Here is a 23,932-nt window from a genome sequence, read left to right on the forward strand (position 1 = left end):
TTAGCCTTCTGACGAAATATTTTATTTGTACTGATGCCACCAAAGAGACTCACAGCTGCTCAGAAGGGCAAAGATATTACCGGCCAGGGTACTAGCAGAGTACCCCCTGAGTTAGATGAGCATGAAGAGTTCAGACATGAGCTTCCATCCGAACTTCAATGACTCCGTCTGTTTAGGGAGAGGTAAGGGGTGCTCCAGCTACCGCACCCTTGGCTCTTAAGCACAATAGAATGAGGGAGGCCGTCAGATTGTTGACTAGCATTATGATAATAGGCTAGATTTATGTAGTTTGTGATAAGTTGGTATTTTACCAACTTATCTTGTCTTTAAACCTATACTTTTGCTATGTTTGAGTGATAAAATCGTGTGTTTAATGTCATTTAATTCTATTTTACAGGTTTGTATGTGATTTAGAAGTAATGGTAAAGAAACCAAGTGAAAACAAGTCAAAAAGGAGATAAAATGGACAATGAGAACCTACCCAGTAATTTACTCTTCGCAAACGCGAAGAAGCAGGAAGCCAGACCTTCGCGAACGCGAAGTACCTACTGCGAACGCGAAGCATCAGGACTCAAATCTTCGCGAATGTAAAGGATCAAACGCGAAGATCAAGGAAAGCAAACCCTCGCGAACGTGAAGAAGAAAATGGGCGAGAAAACTGGGTAGTTCTGGAAATTCACATTTTTGGCCCCAAACCCTTTAATACCCAAACGAGCTCATTTGTAAAGTATCTTTTGGCTTATTTTCAGTTCCAAATATTATAGAGAACAAGGTGGGAAGCTAGGGTTTGCACACACACTTTAGTCCTGAAGATTTGAAGCTTGTGGTTGAGAATTTTTTACCCATTTATGTTTATTTCTTCATTTTCTTGCTTTGTATTGTATATCTAAGTGTGTAGTATTTTATCCAACACTTGAATCTTGTTTATGGGAATATTCATATTTAAATTGTGGATTAAATATCTTGTTGTGCTTATGTATTGAATGATTTTTATTCCTTTATGAAGTGAGTTATTGTTACTTTAGTTATTCTTGTTCTTTAATGTTTCTAAAGGGATTAGCTAACCCTAGAACTCGCCCATTAACTACAAATTAATTTTGGGAAAGATTATTTGGGGTTGGGAAAGATTAATTAACAAGAACTTGAGGTTTTAACCCTCATTTTATAGATTCTACCTAGGGATAGGATTGAACTACTTGTAGCCATATCCGGGTGTGCTTAATCTCTTAATTGTTTTAGGGATAATTTAATTGGGAAGTCTTTTTAGTCTTTGGAAGAAGCTAATATAGAATTACCCGTGGCTAATTAACATAAACTCGCTCATATTTGTAAAATCGTGAAATATATTAGATCGTTACTTGAGTGCAATTCCCGATGCATCCATCCTTGTAGCCATTGATCATTTTACTTGCTTTCTAGGCTAGTTTACATTTCCGCATTTAGGTATAAATATTTTCTCAAATCTATTCTTAATATTTGGCATTGCATAACAAGTGATAATTCTCTTACATTCCTAATCATCTACATATTGTTCTCTGTGGGATTCGACCCCGACTCATAGTTAGGTATATTATATTGCATGCAATCGTGTCCATTTACTTTTTAGTAGTGGATTTGGACGACATCAAAATTGGCGCCGTTGCTGGGGAACAATTTGGCGTAATTTAGGTTGTTTGAGAAATAAGCGTAAGTGTTTTGGTCCAAACTTGTGAATATTTATGTAATTATTTTTCTTACCATGGTCTATTTTTCTTGTTTGTCTCTTGTTTATTTTCTTATTTTTGAAAAATGGCATCATATAATAAAAATTGGTCAGATGGTAGTTGTTCATACTTTGATGACCCATGTCCTTATTGTGGAGGACCACACTCGTGGTAAAATTATTTAAATTATCCCGGGCGTAGATTGTGGACACAATCTCAAACCCATGAGTGGAGTATTTGTGATAAGTGTGGTCATCAAAATGGTCATTGGGATGATTGTAATTATTTTTCCTTCCCTTCCCCAAGCCCTCGCTATGATGATTCTACTTTTTGTGATGAAAATAATAGGGATATGGAGGTGGAAGAAGTTGAGCATGGAAAAAATGGAGAGTTCAAGCTCATGTTAGAATGCTTAATTGAAGGAGGAAACAAAGAACAAAGTGTCTTGGAGGAGCTTTTGGAAAATAGTCTCCAAAATGACTTGGCACTTGAAAGGTTGAACTTGCAAATGGAAGAAATGCTTGAAGCTTTAGAGGTCCAAAAATCCTTGGAAGTTAATGATAGCCAAAAATCTTCCTCGGAGGTTGAAGCCGAAAATCCTTCCTTGGCACTTGATCAAAACCAAGAAAAACTCTCAAATGCTTAAAATGAGAAGATGATGCTCATGTTGGAGACCATTCTTGCAAATGAGGAGAAGCAAAACTTTGCACTCGATGACTTGAAACAAAGCTTGACTCACAATGATGAACATATCCGCACTTTGGAAGATCAAATAAAAATATTAGTTGAGGCTCATTATGCCCACCAACTTGAGAGTGTGGAAGGAAGTCAAGAAGAGTCTGATTTCGATGAAGAAAGTGAGCTCTACTTTGAGGAATCAAGAATTGAACATCCGTCAACCGATTCCATGAGTGTTAGTGATGCCAATAAAAATATTGAATTAGAGTCAACCGGTGTAAATAAAAATATGGTTGATATTGACTCTAATTCGGGGGAAAAAGAGGATGTCAACATCCGGGAAGAATTGCAATTTGGAGGGTTGATGTCACATTCCAAGCATTTTTCAACATTGAAATTGTGTAATGAAGTGGGAATTGAACTACACGAGTCAATGAGGGATTGCGAGGAGGAAAGACAAAGGCCATACATTTTACAATTTGAGGGAACAAGAAGGCAAAATGACATTCCTCATATGAAAGCCAAGAAATGCAAAATGAAGAAATTAAGGTTTGGCTTGGTCATCAACTTACCACCCCCTCCACCGCTCGTGGTCACAAGCTTTATTCCAAGTTAGGTACCCAATTCATATCGTCCAAGTAGCGAAAAAAGTGGTAAAGTTGAGTTGCATCGTGCCACGTCGTTAAATGCGGCGCTTGGTGGGAGGCAACCCATTGTTTTTCAAAATTTATAGTCATTTTTGAAATTTTCTTTTTTAGAATAGCTTAGAATATTATTTTTGACTAATCTTCCAAGTTTTAGATTTTTTGGAGTTGATTTGAGCAGGTTAGAGTGGTCCGGAGTGCCAAAACCAGTAGCTGCCAGAACTGTAGAACTGTAGAAAACAACTCTTCGCGTTCGCGTGGACATCTCGCGTTCGCATAGGTTTATCAAATTTTAAACCTTCGCGTTCGCGATGTCTCACTCACGTTCGCGACCAGTTCACAGTTTTTACCCTTCGCGTAGGCGACAGAGCCTTCACGAACACGTAGGGTCAGGTAATTTAAAATACAAAAGGCCTACTGGAAATGAGAAATTCACCCCTTTGCTCAAACAACAGTTCCCTCTACTCCTTAAACCCCCCAAAATCAAATCATCCATAATCTTCAAGTCTTTTGCAATTTTCCATCTCTATTCTCAAGGTATGTGATTTTCTCTCTTCTCTCTTGAATCTTTCTTCTCTTTCTTGGTGTGAAACAATGGAAGAACAACCATGGTTGATTGGTTCTTAGGGTTCAAAAAAAAAATTAAAATCATAAATGCCAAATTCATATGTGAAATTTGTTGTGTTTGCTGGGTGAGGTTGGTTGAGTGTGAGTGTCTATTGATTGAAGAAAAATTTGGGCAAGATTTGTGCTTAAATGGTCTGTAAAATGAACCAAGAAAAGAGGGTACCCCAACTGTTTGAAGAAATGCCTAAAAGAAAACATTGTCTGGGCGAGGAAGATGACCTTTGCGAATGCGAGGGTCTTCTCCCGAACGCGAAGGCAAAATAGTGGGGCAGAACTTTTTGACCTTCGCGAATGGGATAGTCTGCTCGTGAACGCGAAGGTCTAATTCTGGGCAAAAAAAAATTTTCTCTTCGCGAACGTGGTGGTCTGCTTGCGAATGCGAAGAGCAACCACTGGCAATCCTAAAACTGGCGAAAAATAGTAGCTTCGCACAGCTCTGTCCGGGACCTTTTTCGCCCATTTCTTTGGCCTAAATACTTCCTAATACATTGTTTTAAGTGTCTATATAAGCTTTTAACATTGTTGGTCTATTTTGTCGGTACTTTGGGAATAAAATGGATCCAGAACACAATGAAATTGAGCAACAACATGTCTTTGGAGCTGAACAAGAGGAACCCTTTGATCATGAACGGTTTCTATCTGCAGCATATGAGCGAAAATATGATGAACGCTTGTCCAAGACCATCGTCCGGGAAAGAGGCATAAACTTGGAAAAGGTTGAAGCTAAAATGTCGGGTTTCTACACATGGTTGATAGAAAGCAGGTGGATTTGTTTTGGTGAGCAACCAAATAATGCCAACCACACAATAGTTTTGGAATTCTGTGCAAATGCCTTGAGGACCGACTTCCAAGGTGCCTTTGTTACTACTGTGCGGGGCGTGCAAGTCCATTTCAGCCCTGAGATAATCAATGGTATTTATGGCCTTCCCAATGCTGATAATGAGGTCTATAGAGACATAGCTAAAGCAGGAGGAAACCAGTGGCTAGTGGATAAGTTACATGGTGGGGTTATCCCGAAGTGGATGACAGTGCACAAGGGAGTTGATCCTCATGATTTCACGGCTGAGGCGAAGACATGGCTCTCTATTATCTGTTCAAGAGTTTTGCCCTCTACAAATGACACTGATGTGACACCAGACAATAGGGGTGGGCATATATCAGGTAAAACCGATAACCCGAACTGTTAATTACTTATTGGGTTATCGGTATTGGGTTATTGGGCTAATGGTTCGGTAACGGGTAAAAAAAATTTCTTATTGGGTTATCGGTTCGGGCTCGGTTTATCAATTCTGTTATTGGGTAAACCGATAACCCAATAAGGGTTTACTAATTTACTAGTCTACCCTTTAGTCTAGTAATACACTAATACTAGGGTTTCATTTTCATTATTTCATATAGTGCTTTCAGCTTTGCTTTCTCCGCCGTTGTCCGCCTCACTCACTCCTGTCCTAGTGTCCTGTGCTTGAAGCCCTCAGTCAAGCTCAACTCAAGCCCTCAGTCAAGCCCTTAGTCCTCAGTCCTCACCCTCAGAAGTCAAACCTCACCAGTTCTCTGCCAGTCCGCCACCGGCCACACGGCTGAAGCAGTCAAGCCCTCACCAGTTCTCTGCCTCATGACTCACGCAGTCACGCCCACACGACTGAGCCCGTCAAAACTCAGTTTTGTATATCTTTTTCCGGCAGAGCGTTGCACTAAGGTTAGTGTTTCATATCCTATTTCTGAATTCGTCTTAGTTTGGTATCTTAGAAATCAATTTTTGCATATTTTCCTTTTTTATGAAGCTCGAAAAATGGTTTCCTTAAAATGTTTGGTTTCTTGAATTTATACTACACTGATTGTTTGGTTTCCTTTTTCATACTATACTGATTTATACTACACTGATTTATACTATAACATCATGCAAATTTAGTGGGTAACATCCTGAAAATTTGGTGTTGCACTGATTTCCTTTTTCCTTTCTGCTTGATAGTTGCTGCTTAGAGCCTTAGACTGAGTTGTTTCCCATCCTCACTTGTTTACTTACTGTCTATGTTGTGGCAGGAAGTATTGAGCATTTATTCAAAAAATATGTGTTTCATTTTAAGATTTTAAGCTAAATATGTAGTTATATGTGTTTCATTTTAAGATTTTGTTGTCTCGCTGCTTGATTTCTTTTAAATCAAATTCACAGTGACACAAAAACATGGCTGAAAATGTCATGATTGATAAGGTGATTGGTAAAAGTGGAGCTTCTAATTCAAATGCCATATCACAATCTCAATCAGTTCAATCGAAAGCAAAAAAACAAAGAAAAAAGAGGTATGTTGCATGGGAATAGTTCGACCAAATTATTGATCTGGAAGGAAATCAAAAGGGTGTTTGTAAACATTGCAAAAGAGAATATTTTGTCGATTCAAAAGATAATGGTACGAAATCACTCCTTACACATATGGCCAAGTGTTTAAAAATGCCTTTAAATGTTGCAAAAAGTCAATCAAAACTAGGCTTTAACCCTATTCCGGGGGGTAATAAGGGTGATGTAGCCGTTGTTCCTTGGAAATATGATCAAGAACAATGTAGGAAGGCTTTGTGTCGTATGGTGATCATTGATGAACTTCCTTTCAGCTTTGTTGAAAAGGAAGGTTTTATGAATTTTATGAAAGTTGCACAACCTTTTTTTCGAATTCCTTCACGTAGAACTGTGACTCGAGACTGTTTTGATCTTTTCAATGATGAAAAACGTAAGTTGGTGAAGCTTTTTAAAGATCAGAGTGTTTGCCTTACCACTGATACTTGGACTTCCTTACAACGAATAAATTATATGTATATTACTGTTCATTGGATTGATAGTGAATGGAAAATACATAAAAGAATTGTCAACTTTTGTCCAATTTCTAGTCATAGGGGGGAAGATATGGCAAATAGTATTGTTAATTGTTTGAAAGAGTGGGGGTTACAAAAGATTTTCACTGTCACAGTTGATAATGCTAGTTCAAATGATGTGACGGTGAAGGAGCTTTCTAAGAAGTTAACTAAATGGGGGACCAATTCTATGAATGGTAAGCACCTTCACGTGAGGTGTATGGCTCATATTATGAATCTTGTTGTTCAGGATGGTATAAAAGAATCAATTGTGTCTATTGAACGTATTAGGCAAGCAGTGAGATATATCAGGCAGTCTCCTGCTAGGTGGAAAAAGTTTCAGGAATGTTGTGATGAAGGAAATCTAGTTAGGAAATCTTTATGTTTGGATGTTCCTACAAGGTGGAATTCTACATACTTAATGTTGAACAGGGCTATTGAATATGAGAGTGCAATTTTAGAATATGTTGATCATGATATTGGCTTGTCACATCATCTTGAGTTTGTTGATATTGTAAATGGAAGTCCTGCAGGTACACTTTTGAGTAGTGATTGGGAGGATATAAAGAAATTGACAAAATTTCTTGAAATCTTTTATAAGCTTACTGTAAAGGTATCTGGCTCACTTTATGTTACATCAAATCATCATTTTCTTGAAATTTGTGAAGTTGCTGTTTACTTGAAACAATTGATATTAAATGAAGATGTTTTGTTGGGTTTAATGGCAAAGAAGATGAAGGAGAAATTTGATAAGTATTGGGGTGATCCAGAAAAAATGAACAAAATGATTTTCATTTCATGTGTTTTGGATCCTCGGTACAAGTTTGATTCTGTTAGTTTTGCACTTGCGAAGATGTTCGAAGAGAAAGGGCCAATTATTGCGAAGGGAGTACATACATACATGACTTCATTATTTGATGAGTATGTAAAGTCTTATTCAAAAGATAAAGTTTGTCGTCCCTCTTCATGTTTATCTAACTCTTCATTGGACACAATGGAAACTTCAAATGGATCTTTTGGTTCTTTCTTTGAAGAATTAAAAAGACATAAATCTGGGATTGGAGGTTCAGATTCTAAATCAGAATTGGAAAAATATCTAACAGAAGAAGTTGAAAATAAAATAGCAGACGGTAATATATTGCTTTGGTGGAAAGTAAATTCACCTAGATTCCCCATTCTTGCTGAGATGGCTCGGGATGTATTATCTATTCCTATTTTAAGTGTTGCATCTGAATGTGCATTTAGCACTGGAGGGCGTATTCTTGATTCATTTAGGAGTTCATTGACTCCTAAATTGGTGGAAGTTCTCCTGTGCCTTCAAGATTGGCTTCGAAGTGAGCCATTACCTGTAAGTGTGGAGGAAGATTTAGATGTTCTCGAGCAACTAGAACAAGGTAGAAATATTTTAATTTGTTTGATTGTATATTATTTTTATAAATAGTTTATTTAATATTTTTGTTGTTTGACTTGTTAATATATATTATCATAGATTTTGCCAATCTTGGAAACGAACCCTGCGATGATGATATGTAGAATCTTAGATAGTTGTAACTTGTAAGTTAAAACTTTGGTAAGTTAATTATTCAACTTATATAACACATAGTATGATTACAAATATTACTTGCTTAATATATTTTCTTGTTATGTTTAATAGGTGTAACCATGCCTCGACTTTGTGGTCTCAAAGCTATCTCACATGTTTGGAGTCACTATGAAAGGATTGAAGAAGGTGATGATGGATGGTGGAAAGTAAGATGTAGTTATTGTGATCTTGTTTTATGTATTATGTTTGGACTTTGGACTTTGGACTTGTTAATCCTAAGGTTGATACTACTTTGCATTGTTATTAATGTGTTTGAACTATTACTTTGGAGTTTGGACATTACTGTGTATACATCTGTTTTTGGGTTGTGAAAGTTGGGATCTTTTTATCTCCTATTTTTGTTAGATTGGAATTTGAGCTGTTTGCATTTTGTATGCACAGGCAATTGAGGTACTACCGTACTGGGTATGTTTAGTTTGAGGCAAAAAATGTACAGCTTTGTGTGCTGAAATTATTCAGTGTGTGCTGAAATTATTCAGTAATCTGAAGAAGAACAGAAGACATCCCTAAAGTGATGAAAGCGGCTAGAATCTCTTACAATGATTTCACGTTCAACAATTTTTGCTATGAGCTTGATGGCAGAATGGTAGTCCCCACACTCCCACAGAATCTCTTACCTATTCTTGATTCTTGATACTGAATAGAAGTTTAAATCTCATTGACAGTCTTCAAATGTTTGATTCTTGTTACTCAGCTGTAGTTTAGCTTTTAGTTTTATACTGAAAATGGTATATTGAGAATTTCTTTTGTTGGATTGAAATCCACACCCGCTCCTTGGTCCTTACTTTGAAGTGTCATATATAGCAGCTTCCAGTAAACTTTGTACAAATATTACTTTGTACAAATATTAGCGTTCAGCACTCTTAATTTTAGGTAATATTCAGTATTCAACAATCAACACTCTTAGTTTTAGTTTTACCTTATCGGGTAAACCGATAACCGAACCGATAATGATCAATAACCGATTAACCGATAACCGATAACCAATATCTTATCGGTTTGGTTATCGGGTTATGATATTTGTAAACCGATAACCGATAGGCAAAACCGATAATATTCAAAACCGAACCGAACCGACCGATGCCCACCCCTACCAGACAGGGCACTGATAATTGGTGCTATCATGGATGGACTACCTGTGAACGTGGGGGAGCACATTGTCCGAGAAATTGAGGAAGCCACTCATGGGAGGTCCAAGAGCCTTTTCTTCCCATCCTTGATCACTAGACTTTGCTATGATGCTGGGGTGACAAAACGCCCAAAGAATATTGAGAAAGGTCCAAGAAAGCAAATGATACATCCTTTGCTGAAAAGGGGACCCAGTGACAAGCGGAAAAAGAGAAGAATTGATGTTACTTCCTCTTCATTTGGGCAGTTCTCTAAGGCCACTACTGTTCCCGCCGGATCCTTTGCACCTGCATCATGGTCCTTTGACCCCATGGGACTACTCCAGTCCGGTCCTCACGCTATGCGCCACTTATCCAATCAGATACATGGAGTAGATGCGTATATTAGGCAGTTTATAGCTGACCTTCCTACTGGCCCACCTGGGGATAGCACATCTACTAGGGCTGCTGCCCCACTATCCATGGAGGATGTTGTCAAAGGGCAAAAAGCAATCACGGGAAAGATGGAGGCCATTAACACCAGGTTGGAGAACATGAGTCGCCGGTAAGGAAAGATTGAGAAGAGGTAGAGAAAGTTCAAGGAGCATGAGAAGAAGAAAAGCAAACTTCTGTCCAAGATGATACACAAGCTGAGTACATTTTGTGGTTCACATAAATTGGAGGATGATGATGATACGGACTTAGAGCTCAAATTTCCCACCACCTCCAGCTCCGACTGATGCGGTTTCAGGGAGCACCTCCTTTATTTTATCTTGTTTTCATTAGTTGCATTGAGGACAATGCAACACTTTAGGTTGGGGGTGACTCATTTAGATATGATGGATGTATGCGGAGCATGAACAATCTTTTTTCTTCTTTTTGTGCGATAACTTGCGTAGATTGGTCAATGTTTTAGTTTATTAATTGTTATGGTACTTTCATGTGATGTTCTATATTAGTATGTTTACTAACTTCTTGAGTTTTTATTTTATATATATTATATTTTAGTTACTTGATGTTTATTAGCTTTTTTTTTTGGCAATCCGCTAGGCAAGCGCCTAGGGCTAATTTTATTAATAAAATAAAATGATAAACAAATTACATTGTCAGGTGTATATTAAACCTATTACCAAGATTAAGCAAACAAACTCAACCTTGGTATCACAAAATGCATGCTATAATTAAAAAAGATGATGCCAAAAAGCCTTGTACTTGTAAAGTAGCTCCATTTTGATATCACGTTAAAGTTATTAAACTTTGTAGAAAACCACTCTAGCCCACTTAAGTCGTTCCATGCCACTGAAGCCCAATGATGAACCAGTAATTGTCCAGTTAAGTGCATGTCAAATTTATGTCTCTTTAACCCAATTCCAATGCATCATATGTTTACGTACATAGCCTATTCCCAGCTTTGCATTTGTAGCCCCTTCTCTTGCGATCCATGCATATGAAGTTCAAAATCTGTGTAGAAGATCTCCACTTTGACCAAGAGAGCATGCTTCAATTAAACAAATGGGATGCTGTGAATGCTTCCAAATTGTGCAGTCGAAGACTCACGGTTACAATTTCAAATTGCCATGGAAGCATTCGTGCACCATTTCCCAATGATCCAGCGTATTTAAAATAGTAGAATTCCTCCAAAGCGTGGTTGAGCATCTGGTCTTTTCTTTTTTCCGAAAAGTTGGAGAGGACCAAAAAAACATGTGATCTCCACTTTGTCCAAGCGAGCACGCTTCAATTAAACAAATGGGATGTTGTGAAAGCTTCCAATTTGAGCAGTCCAAAACGCACGGTTTTCTTTTCATAGTTTGTACCCATGCTGCTCCTCGTGAGCTGCAAACCAGCGTGCTCCAGCTTAGCGTTCCAATACACAAAACAGAAACTGTAACAAGCAGCAGGCGTGCAAGATGTCCCCATGCTGCAACTCGTGGGCTGCAAACCAGTGTGCTCCAGCTTAGCTTTCCAATACGGAAAACAGAACCTGTAACAAGCAGCAGGCGTGCAAGATGTCTCAAAGAGCAAATGTGCTTTAAAATAATATAAAGCTGTGTGTGGATGCTTGAACATTTCAATGTGGAATCCCATGCACATGGCCTGTTGTCGATCTCTATCCTTTGTTCATTTAAAAAATAAACTGTCACAACATTATATCTTTGTCTTTTGTATTTGTATTCTTCCAAAGCTATCTTTTTCAAATGCTTAGACGGACAAGCAGCATGTGCACCAAAGAATAATATTTCAGCAAGCTTTTCCTTTTATTTATGAGTAATTCCCCATCTTGCTTTTTGAAAGAGACATGCGTGAATAAAAAATAAGAGCATGTCGATTTCCCATGCTCAACTTGTCATTCCTTTCACATGCCCTCCACCACGTTGTAAGTACTCTAGTTATGCGATATTTTAGGCTCAGATACCGTTGGTCCCAGTTGAGATTTTTCACAATCTTTCTTCTGTTGTTCTTCATGGGCGCGATTGTGATTGATCCCTTATTTCTCCACGTCCTGACTTCTTCTTTTTTCACTTCCTGTTGCTTTGGTTGAAATGCCTCATGAACTGGTTGTCCAAATTCATCCAAAATTTCCGCAAATCCCTTTGATTTAAATGCCTGCCTTGAAATGAACTTAGTGAAAATGCCAATGTCTACCCTTAGTGTCGTCCCAGTGGATTGAATGCAAGGCATTAATACCACCACTAGAGATTCTACTATAAGATAGGTGATAAGCATCAATGAAATACCTGCAAAAAAGCAAACCTTGTTAGCTGAAAATTTGCTTACCAAACTCTCCTTAAAACTGAATCGAGTCTGATAGAGAAATGGATCCTCTTTTCCTCCTAATTCCTTGCAACCTTCACTCTTATGTAGGGACATTGCATCTTATCTTCATTAATAATCCTCCTTCCTTTTGAGTCCATATCCCAGAAACCATGACATTCAATATTTCCTTCATCTAGAGCATAATTAGCAAGGTGGTCTGCTAGTGTATTCCCTTCTCTGAATATGTGTGTGACCTTGAAGATACTTTTTTCCTTCAATCTTAAAATCTCCTCTACATGTTCCGTAATACACCAAGGAGGCTTCCATGATTCCTCTATAATGTTCTTTAATAGCAAGGAATCTGTCTGCAACCATATCTGGAAATAATTAAGATTTTTGCACATCTTCAATGCCTCCACAATAGCTACTGCTTCTGATTCATTGTTGGTTCCTTTAGAAATCTCCCTTCCTTCTGCGTATATCAAATCTCCTACCTCATCCCTTATGCAAAAACCAATTGCACTCTTTCCCGGATTCCCTCTACATGCTCCATCAATATTCACTTTGATCCACCCTCTTGAAGGAAATTCCCATACCACTTTATCAAATTTCAATCGAGGTGTGTATTGCTCCATCATTGTCAGTAAGTCCAGCCACTTGTGAGGCACATGTAGTCTAGGCTTTTTTAGTTGGACTAGAGCTTGCAGAGTAGATGACACCTGGTAAATAACTCTGCTCACTGACACTGCTTCTCCATATTTCAAACTATTTCTTCTCTTCCAAAGTTCCCATACAATGCATGCAGGTAAAGCTTGTAAGACTGGCTTCAATCTGGGAACAATTGGTGCTGTCCAACACTTTGTAATTGCTTGTTGTAATGATAACCCTTCTAATGCAATTCCTGCTCTCCTCAGGAAGTAATTCCAAACACTCCTAGCTGCATTGGAAGTGAAGAACACATGTACTAATGATTCCTCCTTAGGATCAGCACAACACCAATATTTAGATGGCATGGAGTATCCTATTTTACTCAAGAAATCATCAAGTGGCAGCTTGGCTTTCCACACTTTCCACAGAAAGAAAGATATCTTGAAAGGTAAACCTTTGATCCATATCATCCTGTAAGCTAATCTTGGGTTGTCTCTTCTCCTCAGGTAGTCCCAAGCAGACTTCACTGAAAAATGACCTCTTGTTTCAAGCATCCAGAATGGTGTATCTAACTTTGCACATTCGTTTGGTGGTCTAATATTCTGCACAATGTGGTTTGCCAAATCTTCAGGTAGAGTCTGAAATATTTTTTCCAAGTTTCACATACCATTTTCAACCAGATCATTGACATTGTGAATATCATCATCGATACCAAACTCTGCAGGCACTTGGAAATATAAGGCTCCCAGCTCAGTCCAATTACCGAATTAGAATTGAGCAGATCCCATTCGCGGTTTCCAGTAGATTTGATGCTCAATCAAGTCCCTACATTCTAGCATTTTTCTCCACACGTGGGATCCACGCTTCCAAGGTACAATTACTGGATTTAGTTTCTTGCAGTACTTTTGACTAATAAATGCACTCCATAAACTGGGCTTTGTCCTGAAATTCCACCACAATTTACAGAATAGTGCCTTAGATACATCATGTAGGGACCTGAAGCCTATGCCTCCCTCCTCATAAGGCATACAAAGGTTAGTCCACGATGACCAATGTCTAGAGTTGCTCCCACATTGCTGCTCCTGAAGAATTTTGCAAAAATGCTATGTAATTTATTGATCACATAAATTGGTGGATTAACTGCTGACAACCTATGAATTGGGATACTCTGCAGGACATTTGTGATCAATACAGCTCTACCTCCTACAGATAGGAGTTTGCCTTTCCATGACTGCAGTTTGTCCATAACCTTAGTGATTAATCCCTGGTAATAGTCTCCCCTTCTTCTTGCATAAAAAATAGGACAGCCAAGATAGGTCATCGGGAAACATTGTCTTCCTATACCTGTAATCCTTTCAACCTTGTTAATCACCTCATTATCCGTTAAATGATGCAGGTATATGGCTGATTTTGCTTTGTTCACCAGTTGACCAGACGATGATTCATAAGCTTGTAGAACCTCCATCACAAGTCTCAGTGAAGTTTTATCAGATGAGCAAAAAATGATTGTATCATCAGTGTATGATAGATGATTTATTTTTGGGCTCCATTTTGGCATTCCGAATCCGTAGAAATACAGGTTAGTGTGTAGTGAATTTAAACCTCGTGACAGTGCTTCTGCTGCTAGGATGAATAGGGTTGGTGACAAAGGGTCACCCTGCTTAACTTCCCTCGATGATTTGAAGAAACCATTTGGCTGTCCATTTATAAGAATTGATTACCAATTATTCCCAATCAAATCAAATATCAAGCCAATAAAATCTTCAAGAAATCCCATCTTCCTTAGCATTTTGGTTATGAATAGCCATGATAACCTATCGTAAGCTTTTGTCATGTCAAGTTTAATCACAACATTTGGACCTACTTTTGTTCTCAACCTGATATCCGTAATGATTTCTTGAGTTAACAGCACATTCTCAACTATGCTTCTGCCCTTCACAAAACCTGCCTGTTCCTCCGAGATTATGCTCGGTAAAAATTCAACCAACCTTTCATGAATAACCCTCGAGAAAATCTTATTAACAAAGTTGCTAAGACTGATTGGTCTCATGTCTGCAAAGGTAATCACTTTTTTTTTTCTTTGGTAATAAAACCAGGTTTGTGTGTGTCACACTCTTTGGCAGCTGCTGACCGCAAAAGAAAGCCCTGACCATACCGACTATATCTTCTTCAATGATTTACCAGCATGTTTGGTAAAAGGCTCCAGTGAAACCATCTGGTCCGCCTGCTGAGTCCCCATTCAACCCCATAACTGCTCTCTTCACTTCTTCATTGGAAGGCAAAGCCATCAATCTCTCATGTTGATCGCTATCTACCATTGAAGGTACATGGTTTAGAATATCAAAAGCATTAGGCACTGTACTCTCAGTAAATTGATCCTTGTAGAACTTTACTGCTTCTTCTGCTATTAAGTGATCTTCTTCAATCCAGTTACCAAGGTTATTCTGGATCCTTGATAATTTTAGTCTCTTCTTTCTCCCATTAAACTGAGCATGGAAGAATTTAGTGTTTCTATCGCCATCTTTGAACCATAACATGCCAGCTTTTTGCCTCCAGAATTCTTCTTCTAATGCAAGATATTTAATCATTTCAGCTTGGACCTGTCGTAATCTTTGTCTGTTCATCTGTGTAGGATTGACTTCAAATTGTCTTTCATGAACCAAGACCACCTCCTCAAGGCTTGCAATCTTTTGGAATATATCCCCATATGTAGCTCTGCTCCAGGTAGATAGTTCTTGCTTAAGCTTCTTTAACTTGTAGTTAAAAATGCAGAAAGGGTTAGCACTAAAATCAGTATTCCAATTCTCCTTCACTACCTCTTTGAAGGTTTCATTCTTTGTCCAGAAGTTTAGAAATCTGAATGACTTCTTAATTGGAGGAGTTTCTATATCACATTTCAGCAGCATCGGGCAATGATCAAACCTAATTTTGGACAGGTGAGTTACCTCCAATCCAGGAAAGGTCTGTTGCAATTCATTATTACCAAAACATCTGTCCAATCTTTAAAAATACAGTCCTCCTCTGATCTTCCATTCCACCATGTAAATATGCTTCCTTTAAATCCCAAATATGTCAAGTTGTAGGTATTGATGCAGTGTCTAAAGTCATCTACTTCAAGGAGAGAAACTGGCAAACCTCCATACTTCTCTTCCTCGTCCCATATCACATTAAAGTCGCCTCCAACTAGCCATGGTACTGTCATATCTGATGCCATTGCATACAAAGTATCCCATAGTTCAATTCTTTCAATGCGATCACATTTGGCATAAACTAGTGTAAGGATGAGCTCAACATGTATTTCAGTGTGCATCAATCTCAAAGTCAGCTGTTGAGTCATGTTATATAGAATAGTAACCTCAAAAATTTCATCAATAAAAGCCCAAATCTTGTTTGACACATTCACCACAGCCTGTGCCAAACCAATTCTTGCTCTATACCTCTCCATTTTGTGAGACTGTTGCATAGGCTCAAGGATTCCTATGAACTCAAAGTGATGTTTTCTGTGCATTGTAATCAGCCTTTCAAAATGCTTGCATTGTATTTACTGACCTCACATTCCATATAATGGCATCCATTAAAGGTTTTTGGGTTTGGACAGTGTTTTCCTTGTTTGTACCCCTCCTGTTGGGATAGATGGTTCTTTAACTTGTTTGTTTTTTCTCTTTGTTGCAGATTTAACCTGCTCAATGTGCCTAGGTGATAAATCTCCTTGCTTGGCAACATTGAGAAAGTTTTGGGTTGTTGACTCCTCATCCAGGTCCCTGTTTGCCTTATTACTTTGGCCTTCAATTTCCTTAGTGTTAGCTGTAACCATTAGACCAGATTTTTCCTGTAGGATATTTATCTGTTTGTTACCAGAACTGCTGACATTCTATTGATGTGCAAATTTTAATGTAACAGTACCCTGCTCTGCAGCTTGTGGATCTGGTTTTTGGTTTATAGCATTTGCACTAACAATTGGCATTGCATTACTACAGCTTGGACCTTCTTGTCCTGCTTTGTTCTGCTCAATATCACCAAGTGTTCCTCCTGGATCATCTAAATTGCACAACTCTGCATTTTTTAGGTTTAGGTCTTCAGCAGCTGCATTCTGTTTTTTAGAAGTTTGCTCTCCTTTGCTTTTCTCATTTACACTTGGATCATCTTCATTATTTGCATCCCCTCCTGTCTCATCATCACTTGCCATTCCATCTAGAATTTGAACCTCTCTTGGATCTTCTTCAGTCTGATTTAACCACAACTTGCTTCCTTTCCAATTAATTGTTTTACTGCTTTTAAACATTTCAAAATCTGTGTCTTCCACCTGCTCATTGTCATTGCTTGTCTGCTCTTCTTGCTTGTCACTGCATGCACAGTATTTACCTTGACTGAATTTTTGGCCATTGTCTCATTTATCCTAGTGTCTTGAGATGGTATGTCTTTACATGAGGTGTTGGTACCTACAACATTGTTAGCAAAAGTTGTTTGCACCTAAGCTGCTGTTGATTTCTCATTGTCCGCATTGATATTTATTGTTGGATTCCCATTTGCAATAGGAATAAATGCTAGAGCTTTGTGGTTCAGTTTATTAGCTTCAGTATTTGATGATTGTCTCCTAGCTGAAATAGGAGAAGTTATCTTTTGTACTAGCTGCTTGGTCGATACATGAACTTCCTGCTCCTCTGAATCAATCGCCACAATTATTGTGGAATTATTGTGATATATATCACTGTGGCCTGTTGTTTTTTGAACTTCCTCCACAACTGCCAGTTGGTTATCTTCATTTAACTCATCATTTTCAATTTCTAACACTGCAAATTTGTTGGTTGATTGTATTTGTTTTTCTACAGCAGCATTGTTAACACGAACCATTTATTTCCCTTGTGCAGTATTACCTTCAATTTGTTTGCCTTTGTTTAGTCCCATATTGTCGCGGACTTCCTTCCATTGAGGGCCTATATTACCAACTACCTTGCCACTAGTAAGGACTATCAAAGGAGCATCATGTTTTGCATGTTTTTTGTTTTCTTGTTGCACATTTTCAACATTTTCTTGCTGCTGGGAAGTTTTGGTTTCCCTTAGCTCAAGATTAATTCTCCAACATTCCATCCTATCATGTCCTTGTAATTTGCATTCTTTGCAATACTTAGGTAGGTAGTCATAGTTAATGGTTACCCATTCAGTTCCTACCTCTCCATTTGTCTCATTGAGAATGTCCATTCGAACTTTCTTTGGGAGATCAGCTAGCAGGTCCACTAGCACTTTTACACGAGCACAACTAGGTCTTGTTTTCTTTACAGTGGCCAAATCCAATTGAAGGGGTTTACCTACAGCTGAAGCTAAAGAGAATAGGCATTCCCTGACAAAGTATGTTGGCAACAGATTAGGGAATGATATCCAGGCCACAACCTTAGGTGTCTCTTCTCCAACTTTGAATTTTGCATCATAAATCAGTGTTCTCAATTGATATTCATCCCCATGCTTATACTTAACATAGTACACACCTTTTGACGAGAAATCTACATAATCTTGCCATAGTGTAAATCGTATCAAAATGTGTCTATCACGTAGATATCCTATGTTGCATTCAGCTTTGATACCACATTGTAATGGGACGATTCGACGTATTTCATTGATATCTGGCCATCCGTATGAAAATTTGCACACCACTGCCTGTTGCAATCCCTCAATATAGTTCATACGTTCTACTTCTGATTCCGTAAAACAGACTATTGGTTGTCCTTAAAAGTATTGAGCTTGTCTAGGAGCTATTGGATCCACCTGTACTCTTTCTTGCATAGTTGAAGTACTGGTCATGGGTTTGACTGCCTTTGCGTAGTCCATTGGTTTTGGAACATTAGCAGACATCGTACATGGCTGTGTGATGTTGGGGGCTGGTTGGGGCTGTGGCCCATCGATTAAAGGTAGCTGGCCACTGGCCATTGTGGCCATGGCAGCACTACGTCAAATAGCAGTGGGCTTCCCAGGAAAATCGTGTTTCTTCAAAGATCTTGAAGTAGCATTGATCCACCAGTTTAGTACAAAGTATTTCTCTTGCACCAGTTACAATGTATAACTGTCTTTGACGATAAAAGCTGCAGATTATACTAATTCGATGCTACAGTAGCTCCAAAAAATTTTGTAATACCTGTTGTTGATTTTGAGAAGTGATTTAAAAACTGTTAATGATTTTAACCTCAAACCTAATAATTCCAGTTAAAAACAAAGCTTCCAAGTTGATCTTCAAAACTTCAACTTCACGTCAAAAGCAGAAACATGAAGGCTTGCAATCGCGATGCTACAGTAACTCGCAAGATAAAATTAAAGATCTTATGTGATTGGTTAAAGTGTTTAGGAATAAATCAAATGGGGATTAATCTCAACGAGAAAGGTGTTCTTTTGGTACTAAGATTGTGATCTTAACTTGCCGGAATCCGAAATTATGACCGATGAATAGTGACGGAATCACTATTCATGGTCTTCTTCCTGGGGTTTAGTTTTTTTTTATTAATTAGTTTAACTAAAGGGTTTAACACTTTTTTGGTCTCTTAATTTTAGTTATTAGCTTCTTAATTTTATTTTTATTTTATATAGTATGTTTTACGTTAGTGGCGATATCCTTGAGTTTTTTTTATACCACGGTTCTTTTTCCAAGGATGCCAATTTTTTTCTTGAACCGGGTAATTGTTAGTAAATTTTTGTTGACTTTTTTCGATGATGGATAGCTAGGCAACTTTCTTTAGGGAATTAGTCTTGTAGTTTAGATATAGCTTATGTTAATTTAGGAAGAATAAATAGTTTGAGTTGGGGTTTGTGCCTATTGACCAAGTGTGGCTTGCTTGGTACCAACATTATTTAAACCTCGGCATATGAATTTTTTGGTTGTTGAAAAAGAAAAAATAATTGAAGTAAAGATTTCATGACTTTTAGGCTCAAATTTTGGCTCTTTGATTCACTAAATAGCTTCTTATGCTATAGGTAACCTCTTTGCGTCATTGGTTTCAATTGGATTTTGGATTTGTATTTCACTTAAGTGTTCATGTGCCATGTGTGGTGAGATTTATTGTGAGTTCTTTTGTATTACTTGTAGTCTAGAACTTGCCCGGAATGTGCTTCAAGGCGAAATCATAGACTAACTTGGTTTGAAAAATGATATTAGGCCTTCCTTGGACCGCCATTGTGCCTTAAATTTTCTACCCTTGAAAATTTTACCTAGTCAACCCATTTTGAGCCTTTAACCTTGTTCTTTGGCAACCCTGTTACAAGCTTTATTCCTTTGTTCTTTATTGATCTAGCTTTTGGCACCCTACCTCCCTAAGTATTTTGAAAGTGTAAACATAGGCTAAAAGCCTAAGTTTGGGGGTGAAGGTTGGAAAAGTTGTGATATGGAAGTTGTTTAAAAGGTGGAAGGTAGAAAAAAATGATAAAAAGTGAAATCTTCCTTGATTTTGAAAAGGAAGGAATAAAAAATACCCAAATCACCCTCAAACATCTCGAATCTTGAATCTAAACTCAGAATCTCCAAAAACCTAACTCGCCCAAACAACCCCAAACTCACACCATGCAATCCCTCACCCTTCCTCTCCCCAAATATGCCTTTGTTTCCTCTCAAATCAGCCCCAAGTCCGTCAATTTTGAGTCAGGGGTTCCGGAAAAGCCCTAGGTTTCCCCCCTTTTTCTTTCTTGGTCAGTACGTGGTCGAGTGAACCCCAAACCATCACTAATCGATTGTTCCTTGTTAAGGACAGTCGATTAATGATAGTTAAAGGTTCACTTCTTTCTTTAGAGAGGTTGTTCAAGTTCATGAAAGGTTCTGTTTGAAGCAAGAAAGGGTAATTCTCTTCTGCCTTGTTTTATTTGTTTCCCTCTGATCTTTTCCTCTTCTTTCTCTGGTTTCGTTCTTCATGGGTTTTGTTTTTGTTTAGTTTCATGACTTAGTTTCTTATTTTAAGTTTGTTAATTAGCTTCTGTGCTTAATCATTAATGATAGGGAATTAGTTTAGGATTAATTCTTGAGTTTGCTATTAGGTCATTAGGTTTTCAGTTTTTCAATTAGGGTTTATTTTGTGTTTAATAATCAGCATGTTAGTATCTTGGGTTAATTTGATTCCATGTTAAATGGTTGATTTAATTGCTTCAAAGGTTGAAATAGGTCATTCATGGGTTGTTTTTTGCTAATGACAGTCTCAACGGTTCAAGTATTGGTTTATTTCTGATTTCATTTCATGATAAACCTATTTAGGTTTTAGAAATTGACACCATTTGATTCTGTTTGCCTATGAATTCTGTTAGAAGATTGTTTGCCTTGGCTTGTAAATGCCTAGGACTTTCAGGGGGTTAATTGAATAACTAGGAACTTAAGGGGGTAATTTGGGGATTTTTAACTTGAGAGAATCTTTAGTAACTGATTGGAAACTTCCTAAAATGGACAGCTGCCAAAAATTGCTAAGATAAGAGGCTGAAAATTGAAAATATCTGGAAAAAAAAGGTACACCTGTACAGAAATCAGTTTTGAAAGGTGTTTTTCTCCTAAAATTTAGGGTGAGCTGCACAGATTTGATGAAAAATTTCTTAGCAGCACATGGAGAGTGAGCACCTATATATAGAACCCTTTCCCTCACTCTAAAAGATCAGTTCTCAAGTACTATTCTCTGCACCTAAAACACTGGAAAAATACACCATACTGATAGAATTTCAGAATTAGAAAAACACAAAAAAAGGGAATTTCAAGTACCGTTCTATTGGTTAGCTGGTTTTAACTTTTTTGGTTTTAAAGCTTGAACATCTTGTTGAATTTTTAGGGATTGAGTATGGACTGAAGGAGCTGTATTTTGCTGATTGGTTTTGTTGTCTTGCCACACAATTGCATTGTTGAAATCTTCACTCTTTTTGCTTTGTTTGACCTCCAGGTCCTTCCTGCACCTTGAATGACATGTGAAGTGCAAATATATAGTCCAACATGGAAATCTAATAACAAATGTTGCTTTGTTGAATTTTTAGTCTTCTGTTCTTTAAGATCATTCAGTTTGCTGTAATAATTTAGTTTCCTTTATGTGTTTTATTTGCTCATTTATATTACTGATTTGAATCTCGTTTGTAAGTTGGATCAGTATCATAGTTTAGCATGTTGGTGTGTTAATTAGCTAAAGCTTTATTTGTTAGATATGTAGAATGTTTGACTTCCTGTAGCATGGGTCTAAGTTAGATTGAACACTTTTCGTTTGGTTTAGTCTAAGTTTGTTCAGAGTCAGGGTTGATTTTCAGATTCAGGTTTGGTCACATTACAATTTCGTTGGCTCATTTCCTTCTAGAGTCTGGTGTGAGCATTTGTATTCTTGAAGAACTATAATTTGAGTAATGAGTTGTTGGTTTGACAAGTGCCAGATATTCTAAATTGTGTAGGAGTTCCACCACTGTCTGTATTAGCAAGGTCAAAATTGAGGCTTTGAATTTCATATAAATTGCTTACAATTCAGCTTGGGTTAAATTGAGATTTGAACGTTGCTATGCCTTTTGATTCACTTGGAAGTTTCCTTCTTTTATTGTGTGTGTGCTTTAAAGCAGGACGACTAGCTTTCTCCTTATGCTACTGATTCAATTAAATTCAAAACATGTTTTCTTTTGAATGTGTGATATGATAATGTAGGTGTTGTAGCATTTAGAGCTTGTGTATCATATTATTGCATATTGATCATAGTCAAATGGGCTCAACCAGTTTTTTTTAGGCGTCAAATCTTTCAACCCCGTTTGGACTCGATCATGAGTCCCACACCCCTTAGTTTTTACTTCTCATCAGAATTATCTCATTCAGAACAATGCCAATTCGGGCCTAGGTTATAGGGCCACTTGGAGATGGGGGAACATTTGCATTATCATTTCTTGGACTCGCTTTCGAGCCCAGATCCCCATTTAAACAGCTTCTATTGGTGAAGGTCTACAAAAGGCTTGGCCCAAATGCCTGAAAGCCCAACGCGAACCCTTTTTTTCCTTTTAATTAATAGTTGTGCAAAATGGCCTTAGATTATGTTGGTTAGAGTAACTCTTGTAATTAGATTGAGGTGTGCCATTTAATTAAAATGCATATGGCCCTCACAAACAATATTACTAGATATTAATAATGAATATTCGTAGAAAAATCCTTTAGACTCGTTTAAAATACTATTGTGATTGTGTACACGTTCGCGTGACATAATTACAATTCTAAAAATCAATTCGGAGTATGTGTTCGCGCAACTTCGGTCAAATTTTGCTTAATAACTAAATTGGTTTTAATAGGCCGCTAGATTAAAATTAGGTTCATATAGTCCGAGGTACGCTATCCACAATTTAACCACACATGGCCCTCGTATTAATTCCATAACACTAGATATAAAAATGACAAATGCTCGTAGGTGCTTTAGGCCCATTTAATATATCATTGTGATCGTGGACACGTTCGCATGACATGATTACGATTTCTAAAAAACCAAACCGGAGTATGCGTTCGTGCAACTTCGGCCTAACTTTTTTAATAATAATAAAGCGTTATTAATTGTGGACACGTTCACGTGACAAGATTTTTAACGCGCCAAATAAATTGGTACAGGTACACGTGACCTGTTTTCAAGATAATTGCTTAATTAAAAGAGGTGAAAGCACATAGGTTCTAAAATGAGTAGTTAAACAATTTAATTAAGCCAAGTATAATCAAAGCGACCGTGCTAAAACCACGGAACTCGGAAATGCCTAACACCTTCTCCCGGGTTAACAGAATTCCTTACCCAGATTTCTGTGTTCGCAGACCATAAATAAGAGTCAACTTCCTCGATTCGGGATTTTAAACTGGTGACTTGGGACACCATAAATTATCTCAAGTGGCGACTCTGATTTTTAAATAAATAATCTTGTTTCGATTGTCACTTAAATTGGAAAAAACTCCCTTATACCCCTCTTGGGGGTAGTAAAAAAGGAGGTGTGACAGCTCTGGCAGCTCTACGGGGGATAAGAACCCAGAATCTCCAGTTTAGAGTTCAAGAATTCGAGCTTATTAAAATGATTTTTATTTGGCTTCATTTATTGTTAATATTACTGTATTCTGTGAACCTTTTGTGCTAAATGCTATCTGTTTACCGCGTTATTATTATTTGAATTGTATATATCTATCTTCTTACACCACCTCTCTGAGTCTTCTGAAAATGGCGCACATATTCGCGTAGCCCGCTTTTTCTGTAGAAATTATACCAAATAGAATGAGGTTGAGCCAGCAACAAGGTTGGGTAGACTTCAATGCTCCCGGTATGTTGCCCCCTCTTCGGCCTCAGTTGTCCGCTCGGGTAACCCAAGTCTAGAACACAACCCCAGGATTTAAAC

The 23,932-nt window shown here is 37.8% G+C and overlaps 2 protein-coding genes and 1 long non-coding RNA gene across 3 annotated transcripts; 1 reads left to right on the forward strand and 2 right to left on the reverse strand.

Moving 5' to 3' along the window:
- The first annotated feature begins 7,852 nt into the window (after positions 1–7,852).
- LOC138872476 (uncharacterized) lies at positions 7,853–8,248 on the forward strand. The gene is made up of 3 exons (XR_011400857.1): positions 7,853–7,887; positions 7,983–8,040; positions 8,148–8,248. It is a non-coding gene; the product is annotated as an uncharacterized lncRNA (long non-coding RNA).
- Positions 8,249–14,781: 6,533 nt separating this feature from the next.
- On the reverse strand, positions 14,782–15,510 carry LOC138873595 (uncharacterized). The gene has a single exon (XM_070152067.1). It carries the CDS (start codon positions 15,508–15,510, stop codon positions 14,782–14,784), a length of 729 nt encoding a protein of 242 aa, XP_070008168.1.
- Positions 15,511–15,545: 35 nt separating this feature from the next.
- Positions 15,546–16,112, reverse strand: LOC138873596 (uncharacterized). The gene has a single exon (XM_070152068.1). It carries the CDS (start codon positions 16,110–16,112, stop codon positions 15,546–15,548), a length of 567 nt encoding a protein of 188 aa, XP_070008169.1.
- Positions 16,113–23,932: the final 7,820 nt, after the last annotated feature.

The sequence above is a fragment of the Nicotiana sylvestris genome, chromosome 7, assembly GCF_000393655.2.
Source record: "Nicotiana sylvestris chromosome 7, ASM39365v2, whole genome shotgun sequence".
Lineage (NCBI taxonomy): Eukaryota > Viridiplantae > Streptophyta > Magnoliopsida > Solanales > Solanaceae > Nicotiana > Nicotiana sylvestris.

What these genes read in the sequence shown, in the direction of transcription:
- LOC138873596 (XM_070152068.1), bottom strand. Translation starts at nt 16,112, where the DNA reads ATGCACAGAAAACATCACTTTGAGTTCATAGGAATCCTTGAGCCTATG.
- LOC138873595 (XM_070152067.1), bottom strand. Translation starts at nt 15,510, where the DNA reads ATGCTGCTGAAATGTGATATAGAAACTCCTCCAATTAAGAAGTCATTC.